The sequence below is a fragment of the Pteropus medius genome, unplaced genomic scaffold, assembly GCF_902729225.1.
Source record: "Pteropus medius unplaced genomic scaffold, Ma_sr-lr_union100, whole genome shotgun sequence".
NCBI classification, from domain to species: Eukaryota; Metazoa; Chordata; class Mammalia; order Chiroptera; family Pteropodidae; genus Pteropus; species Pteropus medius.
In genome coordinates, this window is record NW_024352947.1 from 529793 (window position 1) to 547800 (window position 18008).

An 18008-nucleotide genomic window follows, 5' to 3' on the forward strand; every position below is an offset into this window, starting at 1 on the left:
TAAGAAAACACTGGAATTTGAATTCAAATGCCCGTGTGACGAGTCTCCAGCTGGCGGTGGCTTTTCTCTGGAGCTGGCTCCCCAGAGCTCACCTGTGCAGCCGTCGGAGCCACTCGCCTGAGCTGTGCGGTGCTCGGACTCAGCACCTGGACGGACGGGAGGCCCTGGGCATCTGCCGGACACGGCCCGCCTCCACTTTTGGACCATCCCCCTGTCACCGTGGGAGCACGTGGCCGCAATGGCAGGCGGCGGACGGCGACGCCTGTGTTCCAGCCCCCCGCGCGGGCCTGGGGTGGGCCCTCCACTCCTCGCTGGGGACGCCGACCACCCTCGAGACCCGCGTCGAGTCGCGTCCATCTCTGAGGAAGACAGTGCGTCCCACGGTCTGTCACCGGGCACCTTTCTCCTCCACCGTCTTCCTTGTCACCTGCCACCTCCATCTCCGTCTGGTCGTAAACCTTTCGCTCTCCTTTTTACAAGAATCTATTTTATCAAGCGTTTTACTTTCGAAGTTCAGGAGTAACTTGTCTATGTGCTGGATTTTTATAAAACTTAGCCCGTGAACCGGCACCAACTGTGTTTACTTGGTTCTAGCTGCTTCTTCAGACGCTGCACTTGCTCCTCGAGCGACCGGCCCGGCAGACCTGCCCTCGACTCAGCAGATCCGACAATCCTACCTCGAAGCCCGCTCCTGGGCCGCGAGGCTGCCGCGTCCGGCCGCGTCCACGGTGTGGCCGGCCGGGCCGGTCGCCAGTGGCTTCAGGAGCTGTCTGGTGCTGCATTTAAGCCTTGCCACCAAAGTCCTGGCACCCAGGCCGCCCTGGGCCGCCAGCGTCCTCATCCATGCTTCTGCTTCCACGTCCTAGTCTCCCTGCCGGCCCGGCTCTGGGTGGACTCAGCTTGGAAGGTGGAGCAGCGTCCTGAGGGCGGCCAGGGCCTCCTGGGGCCGAGGAAGCCATGCTGGCAGGTCCAGGCGCATCGGCTTTGGGAGATGAGTCTTGTCTTTTGGAAAAGACGAGGTCGGCACGTAGGCGGGAGGACAGCCATTGAGGCCGCCCGGCGGAAGTGGCTTTGTGCAGCGGAAGCCGGATGAAAGGTCGGGGAGCTCCCCAAACCCTCGAAGCCGGGGTCATCGGGCAGCCCTGGCTTGGCAACTTAGGGCAGGAGCTGCTCAAGCTCCGCCTGGACTGGTGGCACCCTCGGGAGAGCCAGCGCCTAGGTCAGGAAAGGGGGTGCCCATAATGTCGGTGGCCTCATCAGAGAGAAAATGACCTGAAGTTCAGAGAAGCCACCAAAACTGCCTGCCCCTGGCAGTCAGCCGTCCCGCGAGGCCCCGCAGGTGACGGGGCGGGCATGACGCCTCGTCCGAGGCCTCCAGGACCCCAGAAGCACCCGGATGGTACCAGGGACTGTGTCGGGCTGTCCTGCCGGCCCTTCCTGTCTTCGGCACAAACACTTTTCAGGGACAAGAACGGACCCGAGGAGGCGGGTCCCTGCCACTCGCTCGTGTTTCTGAGGGACCAGCAACACGGCACTAACACGTCAGCTCCTCGCAGCCGCGGGGCGCCCTCCCAGGAGCCCTGGGAACCGGAGGAGAAGCCACGGGCCGTGGGCATCTCGTCTGCCATCGAGTTCCTTGTTCCTGCACGGCGTGGTGACATTCTTGTACATGAAAATCACCTGCGATGACGCTTCCGTCGGGCTGGCTGAGGGAAGACGGAGCTGGTCTGCGAGAAGGGGGTTCGGAGGCCGCCCCGGAAATGACGCGGCTCTGCAGTTCCGTCCTCACAGGGGCCCTTCCTCTTAGAACGCATCTCCCTTGAGTCTCCCGTGGCCCCGAATTCGGGGCCAGCCAAGACACCGCACACCCCGCTTCTCGCCTTTCTGCCCAGGCCGGATCCTCGGACCGCGGATGCTGCCGGCGTCTCGCAGCCGCGGCTCCGTGATGTCGGGGTGGGCCGTTCTCGCGGGTCAGGCCCTCACGGTCCCGCACGCGGCGAGATGTTCCGCAGTGCCCTGGCCTTCACCCGCTAGACGCCGGTAGTGCCCCCTTAGCTGTGACAGCTGAGTGTCCCCCGGGAGATGCGGCCGCCGAGGAGCAGGCCGTGCTCGTGGTTCGTCGCGTGTGGCTATGCAGCGGCAGCGGCACGTGGGCCGTCCACTCCGGGCTGCACGGGGACCTTCGTCCCAGGGCCCAGCCTGGGCTGTGCCATCAGTCGGCAGTGTCGTGCCAGCGGGCAGGTAGGGACATGGGCCCCGGGACAGAAGCCAGCCCACCAGGCCTCACTTCGCACTCACCGCAGGTGCTGCAGCCGCCCCCCACCGCCCCCACCTAGAAACAAAACACCTTTGTTTTCCTCCCGAGGAGCTGGGCCTTTAGATGGTCGGACACCTGACCGGACGTCACTGGAGGGTCATCTGTCCGCGCTGGCCCCGGACAGCTCAGGACTCTATGAGGAAACCAAGCCTGTGGCTGTTCTCGCTGACCCCATTCCTCCTTGTCACTGGAAGAATGTCACTGGACAGGGACACGGAGGAGCAGGTTTGGGGCCGGAGGGCGGGGTCAGACTCCCAGGTCGGCCCCCGGGGACTCGTCCGTTCACCTGGCTCTGATGTCGGTTCAGGTATGGTCGGGCGAATCGCTACATCATCCTGTGCCTCCACATCCCGCCTGGAGACGGGACCAGCCACACCGATTCACCTCCGCCCGCTCACCGTGGGGACTGCAGAATGACGCTGCTCAAGGAAGGGACATATGCTCACTCTTTCATCTACCGCGTCCGGGCTAAGGGTTCACACGCAACGCATCGCACCCACGTGGTGACTTTCCAGGGTGTTCCCTGACCAGTGTCTTCCATCTACGCTTCTCATGACTGTGTTTACTACGCAGCTGCAAAACTCACATTTCAGACAGGCGTCCCATGACCCCTGAAGCCAGGCCCGGTCCCCACCCCCACGAGGCCCGTTTCAGTGGGTCGTGCACGGAACGCTGCCAGCGCTGCCAGCGGGCCCGGTATCAGTGCCATCGTTAGCCCAAAGGCGTGTGTGCGCAGGAACCCCTCCCGCGCAGGAACCCCTCCCACACGCAGAGATGGGCCCCCTTCCGACTCCCCGCTGACCTTAAGGCCTCGTACCTAAGGGGTCCCCTCCCAGTGCGTCTCCTCTGTTTCTAAAGATCTCGGCAGAGGGAGTGGCTTGGCCAGCTCCCGTCGGGGGGTAGAGGCGCCACTGAACCACAGGCTGGGGGCGGCGGAGCCACAGGGCGAGGGGCCACCCGTGGACATGGGTGCGGCCGGGGCTGGGTGCTGAGCGGCGGGGAGGCTCGCCCCAGGGTGTCGGTGTTCCCGGGGCCGCTGCTCACGCGGGCACCAGTCCTGGGCACGTGGGGTGGGCCCCGCTCACCAGGCCACACGCTCAGGAAGGCTGAGCCCCTACATCAGCTCCGGGCTGGAATGGTGACGGCTGTGGAAGCCGGACCATGGCGGTGTGTCCCCAGTGAGACTCCCGCGGGGCCCTCTCGCCTGCCGCTCCCGGGGCCTGGACGCGCCGGCCCCGGATTCTGCGGCACCAGAGCAGGCGCAGAGGGCGCGGGCAGCGGGCGGGACATGCATGACGTAGGACGAAACTTGTACTCGGCATGAGGTGTCTGTGTCGCGGTGGCAAAGGGATCTAGAAAGTAACGAAGAGCTTTGTGTCCTTGTTTTGGCCGTAGAGAGAACGTCCATTTCCCCCTTTCTTTGGCCATTCCCTACCGCACCCCACCCCCATCGCGGCCACCCCGCCACTCACTACCCGTAGGGACTGGGCGGCAGCTCTCGGCCCTCTGCGGGCCCATGGTCCACCGGAAACATGGCGGGTGGGGGAGAGAGGCGAGTTTTTTCTAGTTTTTGTATCGTATCCGCAGCCTTTGTATTTTTTTGGATTGCGAACACTGTTTTCCGGTCTTCGGGGCTTGGTTGAACTTTGTGTATTGCCTTTTGGACAACCTGAGTTTTGCCACAGTCTTAAGCGGATTTGAAATAAATTCTTTTGACACTGCCGACAACTGAGAGACAAGACGCCGTCTGTAGTCACTGCTCAGAGGCCAGGTCCGCCCTCCCCAGACCAGCCCCGACAGCCGGGGCTGCGAGAGGGGGCGGCCGCCCGCCCTCCCTCCCAGGGGGCCTGCGCCTCATGAGGCCGGGTCAACGTGCTCGTGTGGCACGTGCCAGGAAACCCCGGGGTGGGGGGATCACCTGTGACTAGATGATAAAGTACTGTCCTGGGGAGATTCGGGCTCAGGCCCTAACTGACCCGGGACCCTAACCAGCCCCCCGGCATAGCCGGAGCTGGCAGCCGAGACCCGGCCTCCCTGGGCCCTGACCATGGAGCGGGTGGGGCGGCTCCAAGGTCAGACGCCGGGGCAGCGGGTACTGGGCTCTCCTGGGCTCCATGAGGAGCAGGAAGCAGAACTGGGCCAGGGGAGACGTCAGGCCCTGAAGCGGACGGAGCTGTCGCTAGCAGGGATGCGAGGCCCTCGCCTCGTCCACGCGTCTTCCCTGGGCCACCCCGGGAAGAGGCAGGGACGTCCTGAGCACCGAGGTGTAAGTCCCTGTTCCTGAAAGGGGCTCTGGGGGACAGTCCGCCCGTGGCTGGCCGGGGGACAGCTGTCAGGACCCCGCCCAGGGGGCTGGCACCGAGCTGTCACGGACGCTCCGCCTCCCCCATCCCGTCTGGCCCCCGTGCCCTCCCCGAGCGCCTCTGCTGGTCGTGATGCAGACCTCAGGGCCCTCCTGAGCCCAGAGTGGCTGCTCTTGTCTGTCCGCCATCAGCGCTGGACGAAGGCGCGTCAGGTGCCCAAGTGCCACCAGGCAGGGGTCCTCCCTGCCTCACCACGTGACGGCCCTGCCTCTTCCATGCTCGGGGCCGATCACTCGTGATGTGTGGCTCCTCGTGCCCAGTCCCTTGGCTCAGCAGGACGCATGCTGTGCTGCCCGCAGGGCCGAACTGTGGGGACAAGCGTCACCAGCTCCCTCAGAGGGCCACTGCGGGTGGCAGCAGCGGTGTGGTGTGGGGGCAGGCGCGGCCCACGCGGGTGTCCAGGTGAGGGGACAGCGGTGTGAAGGCAGCGAGGAAGCGCTCGCCACCACTGGAAGCCGCCTCTGCCCCGTGGCTGCAGCCAGAACCGCGTCGTGACGCCGCCCTCTGGCGACTGCATCGCTGCGGCGCTGACCTTGCAGGGGGTGCGGTCGATGGGGGTGCAAGACCATGGTCGTGAGCCCGACCTCCAGCCCCTCGTGTGCCGTGGCCCCCTCGTGGCCCCTGGACCTGAGCGCCCAGAGTCCCCAGGACTCACAGGCCCCGTCCGCGCTCACTCAGCGAATCAAAGGAGGGACAGAGACCCGGTGCGTAACTCACACCCGGACCTGCTCTTCCAGACCCACCAGCCTGCGGTGTCGGCTCCCGGCCGGCGGGCGAGGCGGGCGAGGCGGGCGAGGCCTTGGCACGCCAGTGGTGGCGGTCACCCGGCTCCCGGGGATTCTCCTGTGCTGTGCCAGGTTTGGGATACTCGACACCTCTCGAAAAAATTACTGACAACTCCCGAAGCACACCCCCGAATGAACGCCGCCTTTCAAAACAAGCCCAGGAAGCACAACGCCAATTCCCAAACTGCTGCGACTCGAAAACATTTTCTGAGCTCCTCATCTGGCGGTGTCTTCAGAGTTAACTTATAAATCACATAAGAAAGGTCAGCCATGTATACCCCTCTGTTCTGACCAAAACCCTATTAGTCCTAGTTTGGATCTGAATTATTTGGCCAAAAAGAAAAAAAGAAAAGAAGCCAAAATGGATTAGTATCAATGAAGACTATCTTTTTTCAATGTGCAACAGGCACTGAACGCCCCAGACGCTTCCGGCAAACGTGAGGTCATTAAGATCTCACGTTTACTGCCCAAGGCGATGCCTTCGGAGGCGGTGAGGCTCAGACGCGGGTACCAGGGCACAGGTAAACTCGTCTGCTGCCTTAACTCATCACGTGCAGCACAAAAGCTGCGTGTGACTTACGGGCCTTCTTACGAAGCAGATTTCACACACCTGGCAGGCAGCAAATTGAAACAGCCTTTCCCACCGAGTAACTGACAAATTCACTCATTCTGGGTGCTTTTTGTGATATACACGGTAACAATTCATTTTTATAGAAAATTAAATGTCGCTTACAGCTCATTATTAGCTCTCACAAAACGGTACATTTATTGGGTCTCATGACAAGTGAACGCACAGGACAGTGGCGAACACAGCACCAGCCCTGAGGGAGGACGGGAAACCCTACGCGGGCCCCACGCGGTTACGGCCAGCGGACGGACACGGCGGCGATCGGAAATCCAAGCACTTTTATTTAGCTATTTTTCCTTAAAATAAAAAAGTAGTTTACAAAATGTTAAGAACAGTCTGGAAGGCTTGCGGGGCCCGGTTTCAGCACGAAGGCACGTCCCTGCCCCTCCGCTGGGTAAAGGATGTCATCGGGCCACCCGGGAAGAATTTATTTTCTTGATGTCCACCTGGCTCAGGATCAAGGTCCCGTTTTTGAACCTGCCCACCTGTCCGTTCCGTCCACCTGACGACATGCTGGCCGCCGGCTGCTTCTTTCTGGATTTCCTACATTTCAGGAGAGAGACGGTACCAGAGCTGAGCCTGGGAAGGGTGGTGGCACCGCCACGCTGGCCACCCGGCCCGCTCCACAGAGCCCGCGCCCTCCCGCGCACGGCCCAGCCCGGCGGCAGCGCCCCGATGCCCGCCGTCCCCAAGACACGCCTCTGCCTCTACACAGAGCGTCCGCTGCGGGCTCTTTCCAGGCTGTCCCTCCTCTTTGCTTGGTTCTCACCTCGGACGTCACCTCCTCAGCGCCCCGCCCCCCCCCGCCCCCGATGTTCTCGCCTCTTCACGGAACCTGCCAGCACCCGGCACGTGGCGCTGGGCTGTGGCGTCGGCGTTCCCCTCTAGGGCAGGGGTGGCCTCAGTGTGGCCACGGCTGTGTCCCCAACACCAAGACACCTGCGTGCCTGGCACACAGCGGGCCCTTGACAGACACATACGGTCAGACGGATGACCGCTGGACGGCGCGTGAGCTCACTAGGAGTCGAGTGAAGGTTAAGGCGAAGGCGTCAGGTGTGAAAGGGCCACTCGAGCGGGACAGAGAGGTACGAAGGGAACTAAGGAACAAGCGCGACGCGGCGCGGCAGGTCCCGTCACGCACACTGGCGCCCGCCCCCGCCCGAGCTGTCGCAGCAGCAGGCTCGGGGGGGACGGAAGTCTGGGGAAGGCCGATCTCGGCTTCTGCGCTGGTCACCTGTAGCGTCTGCTCTTTGGCAAGGGAGACGGGACGAGGTCCCTAACTCAGGTCTGGGGCCGCCGACGTTGGGCAGCTCGCCAAGTCCTGTCTCAACCCTAAAGGGCTTCACTGGGACCCAGGAGGGACGGCGGGCGCTCCCGCGGGCTGGAAACACCACCGAATTCAAGGTGTTACTTTCAGCACTAATCAGGTCTCCGCAGGTCACCCCGCCCTCATACCTGGGGTATCGCTCACCTGTCTTCCTGCCCTTTCCTCTTCTTTCTCTTGAAAATATCTGTGTCCTGGGCCTGGCATCAGAATTTAAGATAACATAGGTGTCAGTAAAAGATACTGCAGAGCCAAAAAAGCAAGAGCTCTCTGATCAAAAGCCACCGAGACTTGATTCGCTTTTAGCACTTTCTCGAGTAGGCACGTTAAAGCAGGCTCGAAGCTTCGTCCTCAGACCCTCTGAGGAACGTGGAAGGCCGCCGCAGAGTCGACTGAGCAGAGGACTACCCCGTGCCCCCCTGTAGGGAGGAAGGGGCGCAGCAGCTCCCCTCCTGGTGTGCACCCCGGGACACAGGGCGGCCTGCGCACAGAAGGCCATCGGAGCGGCTGGCGGTCCCGAACAGGACTCTGCTGTTTGGAGCAAACCTTGCACGTAAACGCGCCAGACTACGCGCCTGGCATCACACACGTAGCCACGCGGAAGGAGTGGGGAGCATGTGACCGCGGGGCCCCAGCCCGTGCCGCCGAGACGGCGCCGGGTCGCTGGGGAGGCCACCACACCCACCGTCCGCTTCGCCTCCTCCCGCGCTGCCTTTTGCTCTTTGATTTGCTCCTGCAAAACCTTGTAATTCACATAACTCTTCTTGGGAGGCTGAAATAAAGAAAAGGGACACATGTCAACCTTCTTCGCCCCGCACGGACTCCCCGGTGCCCCACGCTCTGACCGGCCCCGGCCCCTCGCCGCCCGAGTCTGACGACGGTGGGCCGCGGCAGCCCTCACCTGAGCCCCCAGCATGATGGCGCGTTCCCGTTCCAGAACTCTCTCCTTTCCCTTTCCGTAACCCGTGATCCCAAACCGGTGCACCTCCAAGCGAGCCTGCAGACACGAACAGATGACACCCACATGCACTCCGAGCCTCCACGGAAGGTGACACGCCTGCGGGGAGCGGTCCGGGCAGCCGGCGGGGACCCACCCCGGCGTGGTGTGCGCGTGCTCGGGGGCTCCGTGGGGCCCCCGGCCACACACCGCGACCTCGCCACGCCGTTTCTCCCACGCTCGGCTTGGACGGCTGAAGCGAAGCACCCTGGGCACAAACGTGTGACGGGCCAGGGTCACATGCAGAGGCGCACGCTGAAACGAGCTGCTACCCACAAAGGCAGTGACTTCAACCACGAAGTCCCTCTCCCAATACACTGAGGAGCCACTCACCATGGCTTTAAACACAGATCGCGTTTGTTTAAAAAGATATTGTAGAAACGAGGAAAAGTCGCCGATAAATACCCATTCTCGGCAGCTGATGACTTCCTCCTGTCGCTTCCCATGCATGTTTAGGACCCAGTTACCGTCACTGAGTGCGCACAGCCCTGCTTCCCACTCGCCACCGCGTCACGGAGTTGCGGTCACAGAGCCGTCGTGTTTTCAATGATTCACGATACTCGAGCGAGCGACGTAGAGCGACGTGCTTGACCATTTCCCAACCACTGGACGTGTCAGCACGTCCATCTTTTTTTCATATTAGGAAGCTGAAAAAATTAACAGTTTCGAAACACATACCTTTTCTAAGTTGAATTCTTGTACGTCCACATCTTTCTCGAGGAGACTAGCCTTGGTCTGAAAAGAAAAAAGACCCTTGTTAAGACTGCCTGCGGGTGTGTCGCCACCGCGTCCACCGCCAGCAGGGCGCCACGCGGAGAAACTCCCGGAGCTGGCCTGGGTGCCTCGACGAACGCCAGACAGTAACAAAGTGCGGCGCACAGGGTCAGTTAACCGCTGACCGAAGGGAAACGGACAGAAACGCCGTCGGGGCTCAAGGCTTAAGAGAGGACCGAAGGGAAACCGAGTCAGGCCGAGAGGAGTCGCGTCTCGCGCCACGTGCAGGAGGCTGGAGGGGTTCAGACGAGGGCGCCCGGGAGAGCGGGGTCTCGGGGGGTGAAAACGTGCTATTTAAACAACGCTCTCTCCCCACCCACCAGGTGCTACACTAACGGCCACCCGAACTCCAACCTGAGTTAAATATTTCTTTTAGGAGTAGAGATTGGGTTTATAAGTCCCAACAGAAAATAACGGTGCGACAAATGCCTTCAAAATAGGAGGCTCTTTACATCCACAGACCCTCTGGCTGTGGTCACCGAGCCACGGACTTGACCGGGAAACTGCGCTGGCCGATCTGCGGGCCCCGGAGGTCTCGGGTCACCCCCGGAAGCGGGCTGCAGGGACGGGCGTCTGGGGCCACGCCCTTCGCCACGGCGAGACGTGCCCTGCGCCGCGGCCCATGTGTCCCCCAGTCTCTCCTGACCAGGGGAGCTGTGCTGCAGCTCGTCCTGTCGGCCCCCTCCACTGTCCCAGGGCCGTGCGGGTCAGTCACTGGTGTTGCCACAGAGGCCAGGGTCTGTCTCCACGTGGAGCCCCGCGCTGACCTCGGGGGGTTGTTACGAGGACATAAGGCTGATGACCTCGTGGCCAAGTAGTCCCCCGCCGAGGAACTGACAGGCTCCCAGGCACCGCCGCAGGCCGCTCCCGTCACATGGACTCTGCTCTGGGTGGCCTGCACGCTGGGTGACAGGTCTCACCACGAGGACGAACGTCGTGTCGCAGGCACGTGGCCTAGCTCTGTGCTGCTGGTCCCAGTAACGCACCCTCCACGTCGCTACATCGGGATTCCTGCTTTTATCACCTGTCCGATTTTCTTCGGACAGCGGGTCTTCGGCAGAATCGAATGCCTCAGGACGCGGTGGTGACGGGCGAGGCCGGGCTCCGAGGTCCAGTCGCTGCTGACCCCAGCTGTCGTCTGTCCTGCAGCGACGGACACCGTCCGACCCTTGTCCAGTTAGGGAGTCGCTGGGTAAATAAACCCTCTTTGTACAATGCAAGCAGCCCCGGGAACTTGTCGTCTCTGTTCAGACGAAGCACCGTGGAGGCCAGCGCCCCGGGGCAGACGGGAGCTGTCACACGGCTCAGCTCGGCTCAGCTCGGCTCGGCCGACTGGGCAAGACAAGCGGGCGCACGGGGCCTGGGTCGCTTCCTGCTTCTGTCTCCGAAGATCACTGAGTGGAACTTAAAATTTCCGCCCAAACTGATAAAACCAAAAGCCATTCCCCTTTAAGAAAATTTGGACATCGTAGCCAGTCGCTGTGATGGATGAACAGTCGCTGGCGGGAGCTGCGGGAGCTGCAGGAGCTGCTTGGAGCGAAGCCCCTTGGGGCCCGCTCCCCCCTGCGAGCTGTTCGGGGGCGTGCACAGCGAGCTGTCACCACCTGCCGCGCCCCTCGCTGGTCTCGCTCCTGTTCCGATGAGGCATGACCCATCTCGTCGGGTAGGAACCGCGTCGGCCGGGTTACTTCCTCCTTCACACATGTCTAACGCGGGGCCCACTGAAGGACCGGGGTGCAGAACGCAGGTGGCAGCGTGACCAGCACAGCGCTGGGCGAGACCTTGGTAACCAGAGACTACGAGGCCAGTAACAGCCTGGGAAAACGTCTTCACGTTGGGGAAGGTTCTAGACCAGCACGCCCGTGTCTCTCAGGGGACAGGGAGCCCCAGGTGGCCTGCTCTGTCCCTGGGCGTCAGTTTCAGGCCCAGACCGGACCTTGGGCCCGCCCCACATCTGCACTCCACCTGGGGTCCCTGGGAAACTCCGGAGGGTCTGCGTTTCTGAAAGGTGATACTGGGTGCTGAGCGTCGTCACGCCCCACGTCCCGTGGGCTCCGAGGCACCACCCAGGTAGCACGCTCTTTGTATACTGCGCTTCTGCAGTGACAGTCGTGACTACTCAAGCCAAGGGGGACACAACAGGGAGCCCTGAGGCCTCGCATCGGTTTGGGCCGGTTTCTGCTGCCAGATACACGTGCCCCAAACTTACGAGAAAGGCTAACTTGCGGTTTCGAAGCTCTGGGGTTTTGGCATTACAGACACGGGACCGTGAGGTCGCGGCGTAAACGCAGGCAAACGGTTTACGATGAAGACGGCACGTGAGCCGAGGGAATCCGTGACACAAACCACCAGAGGGTGAACGACGTGGCGCTGGCTCCCGGAAGCACCGGCCAGCAGAGCTGCTGCTGGCGGTCGCCACGTGCTCAGCAGTCGCCACGCAGCCAGTCCGGGCCGCAGGAGCCCCCTGACCGGCAGCGCGCTGCACTGTCCCCACTGTCCTGTCTGATCCCGTGTCTGTGCGGCCACAAAAGAGGCTGAGGGTCCTGGACGGAAAGCAGGGGCCGGCATTAGGGGTGGAGGAAGGGCACCCACGGGACACGTCCCCAGAGGCCAGACAACCCCTGGGCGCTGTGCACCCCACGGGGCGCCGTCCCGAGAGCAAGCGCGCGGGAACCTCCCGGGCGGCCTCGCAGCGCTCACTGCGGAGCGGCTCCGCCCACCCGTCCCCCATGTCACGAACCCGGCCCGCTCCACTGTGAACCTGGACCCGCAGTCGGCCCCGACTCGGCCCCTCGAGCCTGCAGCTCTCGCCGATGTGCCATCTCACGCAGCGGGGGCTGGAGTGACCTGATTAAACGTAAATCACCTTGAGCGGTCGCTCAAAATTCTTCGGACTTTAAGCTAAAATCCAGAGGCCTCGGCACTGCCCGGGAGGAGAGCCAGCAGCGCGGGTCCCCAGCAGCCCGCCGTCCGGCCCTGCGCTGCTCCCGCGGCCTCCCCACACCCGCAGCTCCTGCGACACGGCTCTCTCTGCCGGCTCCTGACACCGCGCCCTTCAGGAGCATGAGCCCGAAGCCACCTCCGAGCTCCCCGCCCATCCCACCGGAAGGGGGTTGCCTGTCACTCCCGGGACCCCGCTGCTCCCTAGGAGTGTCTGGGACTGTTCAACCAAAATACTACTCGTCTGGGGTCTGCCCGACCCCGCCAGCAGACGGTCTAGTCCCTGAGGAAAAGGACTAACTGCATCGCTTGCTGCTGGCCCCAGGTCTGGCGAGGAGCAGGCGCCCAGCCACCCGTGGGGAGAGGAGGGAGCGGGTGTCACACTGCCAGCACGCCACGCCTGCGACAGTGTAGGACACGCACGTGTGGGTCAGACAACGGGGCAGGACACGATGGGACGGGACTGGGAGCCAGGCTCCCAGATAAACCCACCACCCGGGGTCCTGGCCACCGGTCCACACACGGCCCAGCGTGCGCTCCAGACCCGACTCACTGCGTACCACCCATCCGGACGCCGGGTGCAACCCCTGCCCCGCGGCGGTCCAGGCTGTCCCCGACTGGCCATAAATCAGAGACCCCAGGACCCCTCCCGGGGTTCGACCGATTTGCTAGAGCGGCTCACAGAATCCCGAGAAGCCCGCTCACTTGCGAGATCGCAGGTTTACCATAGGAGGACAGAGCTCAGAACCGCCATGGAGGAGATGCCCAGGGCATTGGGGGGCGGGGGGGCAGGGCAGAGGGAGCACCCCCGCCTCTCCGGCATCCCTCTCCTGGCACCTCCACGCTCACCGGCCCGGAGCTCTCCAGAACCGTCCTTTTGGGACTTCATGGAGGCTTTGCTTTGTCACAGGGGCATGACCTCCAGCCCCTCACCACCCCATACACGGAGGGTGGGACTGAAAGCTCCCACGGGGCCTGTGACCATGTGGCTGGCTCTGCAGGCAGCCGGCCCCCAAGCAGGAAGCTTACCTAGAGTCGGTCACTCGCATAGTAGAAGACGCTTTGGGGGCCCCAGGGCAGAATGGGGCAAAGACCAAATATTTTTCTTACCAGCGGTCACCACGTCACACTCGTGACAACCCATTTCAATACCAGTAACAGCACGAGCCTGAGATCTGGTCACTTCTGGGCTTGGAACCAGCGGGCTGCTGTCCAACTGGCCAGGGTCTGTCAGTCCCCATGTGGTCTTCAAGGACGACCAGCTGACTCCGCCACTGACCAGTGGAGGCCATCGTCATTTTGTCACATATTTTTGCTGAGTCCACGTGTCCCTGGACTGCCCTGTGATGACCCGGAAGCTTTCAGCAGGCCAGGACACAACGGTGTCACCGTGTCACGCAGCTCCTGGCTTCGCATTTTGGACCCCGACGAGTCCCAGTGACGGATACTCTTCACCCGGCACTCCCTGTGCCCAGGACGTGACGCGATGACTAGCGTCGCATCTGGCTGCGCTTCCTCGCACGCGCGGGTCTCTGCAGGGGCGCGCGTGTCTCTGCTGGTCCGTATTCTGCCTCCTGAGACACAGTCGCATTTTCAAAGTTTAAATTTTAAAGGGGAGAGAAGAGCAGGGTGCCGAGGACAGCTGAAGATCCCAGTAAGGCCAGGAAGCCCAAAAGGCACCGCGAGCGGAGGCTCCTGGGAAAAGCCAACGACAGCGAGAGGTCCCCCCAACGCAGGCAAGACAGACGGCGACAGCCTCCTGCAGATGCGGTCAGAGGGGCCGGAGGCGCGGGCCCATGCGGGCCAACGGCCCCGTCCTTCCCGTTAGAAAGAGAGCCTGCCATTCCAGGAAGAGAAACCCGAGTGGAAGAGGAAGCTGAGGACCTGGATTTGAAGAAACCGGGGCGCCCAGACGCTTGTCAAATTCCCCAAACGCAGAATCACGCTGCAGAGCAGCACCTTCCAACCTTCGCACGTCGTGGCGCACGCGGGAGACGCTGAGCTTCGCAAGGTACGCTGGGGCGCTGCCTGGACTGGCCAGCGTGGGGGCTCTGGCTGCCCCGAGGGCCGAGGGCACCGTTCCTTGGCCGCTGCCAGCACCCAAGGTCTACAGTGCAGGAGCCGGGACGCTGACCTAGCCTCCTAGGCTAAGGGCAACTATGGTCACTGAACGCGCCGGTCACCTGGCGAGCTTAACGGGCAGCGCTATCGGAACTGCCGAGGCCACACAGGTGCATTTCCGGGCCATGGAAGAGATGTGGAAACACGGCACCAGCAGGTGAGAACGACGGAGCCCAGCTTCCTGTGCAGACGGCACCACTGTGGTCTCCAGGACGGTGCGCCCAGGTCCCGACCCCGGGACCTCGTCTGGAAAAGGGTCTCTGCACTACAGTGAAGGACCTCATGAGGAGCCCTACCTCGACTGAGGATGGGCCCTAAATCCCGCGAGCTCAGAGTGATGCAGCCACAAGCCGAGGAGGCCCTGAGCCACCAGAAGCTGGAAGAAACGGAGAACTCTCCTTTTGAGAGAGGGTTATGGCCCAGCCGACACCGTGACTTTGAACTTCTGGCCTCCAGAACTATGGGAGAATAAACACCGGGACGGAAACCCTAGGGAGCTAACACAGCCTTGTTCCCTTTTGTGACAGACGAGAGCGTGCGGGACGCGGAGGGTGGGTGGGCGCTTGGGATGTGGGGAGGGTGGCAGAAGTAGGTGTCTGGATTCTAGCAACGGACTCCACAAGAGCACTCTGATACCCCTTGAAGAGCATTTGGGTAAGTAGCCACACCTCTCTCACGAGACCGACAAACTCAGTGTGAGGCCGCTGCTCTGCCAGAACGGAAGTCCTGAGGGCAAGGACTTCTGTCTCTTTCGGTCAGCGCTACGCCCCAGTGACTAGACCAGTGGCCAAAGCGGTTGCCGAATGATGAGCTTCCTCCAAGCGCCAGCGAGCAGAGGCTGATGAGCAGGACAGGGTGAACTCAGCAGGGTTCACCAAACCCTGCGCATTCGAAGAAAGTCCTGTTTTCAGGACTGGCCCGTGGCTGACTCCTGCAAACTGAGCAACTAGAATGTTCTGCCTGACCCATGCTGTACCAAGTCTGCCTGGGCGGTCTATATGGCAGTCCCCACTCATCCGTGGAGGACACGCTCCCAGACGCCCGTGGGTGCCCGAACCGCGGATGCATGATGCTGTTTCCCAGACATACACACCCATGATGAAGCCTAATCATAAATTTGGCACGCTTAGAGATTAGAAGCGATAACTAATAATAAAACAGCACGCATAACAACGTGCTGGAGTAAAAGTTACGTGAACAAGGTCCCTCTCTCTGATAACCGGGACAGGGAATACACACGGCGTGGAAACGTGGACAAGGGACGGCCCACGTCCCGGGCACGACGGGGCGGGACAGTGCGAGGCGGCATCACGCCGCTCAGGACGGTGCCCAGGTCCAGGCGTGTGCACGGCTCTTCTGGAACTTTCCACTTCGTGTTTCACATCGCCGTTGCCCGTGGGAAACGGAGACTGGGACCAGCAGGGACTGCTGTGACTTACGGCGAAGGCCTGCTTTTCCTCTGCGGTCCAGAGCCGGAACAGCGCCGTCGGCGTGCCCACGTGACCGAACCGCAGAAAGCCCCCAACATCCAGGCTGCGGCGAGCCTCCGAGGCTGGCTCACTTCACTGCTGGGGGACTAAGCACGTCCCGGGCAGCCCCACCGGGAGTGGACCCCCGGACTCCTGCACCCGGATGCTCCAGGCCCCGCCCGCCCGGGCGCCGGCCCCTTCGCCGAGCCCACCGCATCCTGCGCTGTGATCGCCCGTGACCGGGGTAAGGCGTGCCGAGTCTGGGTCCTGTGGGTGTCCTCAGCAGATCCTCGAGCCCGAGGGTGCTCCTGAGGACCCCGGCACAGTTCGCAAAGACAGTCCCCTGAGACGACACCACCGGCGGTTTCACCCCTGCCCGGGACCCCGCCAGCTCGTACCTTTGTGTCCCCGTGTGGATGCGGCTGCTGACCTCCCGTCCTCCTCCTGCTGCAGAACCGTACCACTGCCACACGCTCCCTGCTGCGAGATGCTGCGGCACCGGCGCCCGCGGGGGGCGCAGCCGGGCCGCCCTGCAGCTCAGCTCTGAGCTCCGCGAAGAAGCTCTGCGCGCCCTTCCTCTGGCCTCTCACGGGAGAACCAGGCGGGGGCACGGGCGCTGCCGCCGCGGCCACTGGCGTCCGCGCGTCTCTCTTCCTGCTCTCCTTCTTCCCGGTCCTTTTTGGTTCTGCTTCATCTTCTGTCTCTCCTGTGTGCTCCGACACGGAAAAGGAAAAAGAGTATTTTGGTTTTAGCTGCCACGTGATGGCTAAGTCACGTGAGCGCACGTGTACACGTGCCACTGTCACAAGCAACACCCGGATATACGCGCAAAGGAAAGACGATTCCCTTTCCTTCCGACAGGGCCGTATTTGCACACTTAAGAATCCAAAATGCGCAGTATCTTTTCCTCGGTGTCTACGTGTGTCTTTGACTCTTATTAACAACTACTTCAGTCTCACCTTGGTCCTTACTAAAACTGTCACCATGGCAATCGTCCCAGAGACCTGTGACGATCTCGGCTGACTCACGCTTTGTGCCATTGCAGTGTTTCTTGTTAACTCTAGGGTTACAGGTTTCCTACTTTCTTTTGGTTATGAATTAAGATGAGCCTAAGACAATTGGCTTAATCTGAAGGCCTTTATTCTCCACTAAATCTGCACAGCCCCTGTGTCTCACCTGTTCCAACTCTGACCAGTCACCTGCAGGTTCTGGCAGGAATTCGAGGCCTCGTTACCCACCCAACAGTACAAATACCACGCGGCGCTCTAAATATCGGCTGCTCCTATTCGCTTGGTCTTTATTCAATAAGCATATGTCAAGAGCCAACTAAACTCTGATGTTAGGGATGTAAAAATGAGTATTTACAAACCACACCTGCAGAGCTCCTAGCACAACTTCCAGCCCGTGTTGACACAGACAAAGTCTCCTCTGTCCTCCAATGTTCCCTAGGGCACAGAGATGCTGCCCACGGCACAAGTCAATACAAGGGCGGGGACCGGCGCTGGGCTGTTTAGGGCCTGGAACGCAGCTCTGCAAACTACTAGCTGCACAAGCTCTGCAGGGTTTTAACCTCCAGTGCTTGTAATAAGGGGGCTGAAGGCACTATCTCCTTCATAGAATTAAATGAGTAAACACGTGAAAAGCATAAAGTAGTACACGATACATTCTCAATACTTTTTAGCTATTATTTTTATTGTTTAACTGAGCTTAGAATTTCGAGCAATGGCTCCAAAATAAAACAGCTTTGGCAACATCACGCTAAGTCTTTAAAGGCGCTGCGGCCCAAAGATCGCGTCTGTTGCACGAACGAGGGATGTGGCCGGCGGGAGATAATTAAGTTTTTTTTTCCTTCCTCCCCATCGTGGCGTGGAAGGAGGGCAGAGGTCGGCCAGCTCGGGCAGGAACAGGATGTTAAAAGCCCTACATGAAAACGTTCTCTGAAGTGCCCGGCGGGACATGCCGAAGGATGAGGCCCCAACACGACCAGGGGTCGGCGGGGGCTGCGGGCGGCGTGCGCAAGGGGCTTCGCGCAGGGCCGGAGCTACCCGCGCCCGAACGCGCGTGCATCACCCCGTTAAGTCCCGACTCGCATTTGGGCTGGTTCCCGCACTCAGGGCGCGGGCAGGGAGCGGGGGGCGTGCGGGTCGCAGCGCCGGAACCGGGCTACGAGCCGAGCGGCGCCGGGCCTGCCAGCGCCGCCGCCGAAGGCCCAGGCCGGCCCGGCCCGGGCGCGCAGCAGCCCTCGGCCCGCCGGCTCCGCGCCCCCGGCCCCGCCGGCTCCGCACCCCGC

At 61.9% G+C, this 18008-nt stretch overlaps 1 protein-coding gene across 1 annotated transcript in view; it reads right to left on the minus strand.

Moving 5' to 3' along the window:
• Positions 1 to 6200: 6200 nt before the first annotated feature.
• FSAF1 (40S small subunit processome assembly factor 1) overlaps positions 6201 to 18008 on the minus strand; it is an 11909-nt gene continuing 101 nt past the window's right edge. Inside the window, exons 2-7 of the mRNA XM_039850345.1 lie at positions 16117 to 16662; positions 9093 to 9149; positions 8319 to 8414; positions 8103 to 8189; positions 7565 to 7617; positions 6201 to 6636 (exon numbers count right to left, since the gene is read on the minus strand). Of these exons, the coding sequence (XP_039706279.1) occupies positions 6498 to 6636; positions 7565 to 7617; positions 8103 to 8189; positions 8319 to 8414; positions 9093 to 9149; positions 16117 to 16662 (978 nt within the window). The 3' untranslated portion in view covers positions 6201 to 6497. The remainder of the gene's footprint in view (positions 6637 to 7564; positions 7618 to 8102; positions 8190 to 8318; positions 8415 to 9092; positions 9150 to 16116; positions 16663 to 18008) is intronic.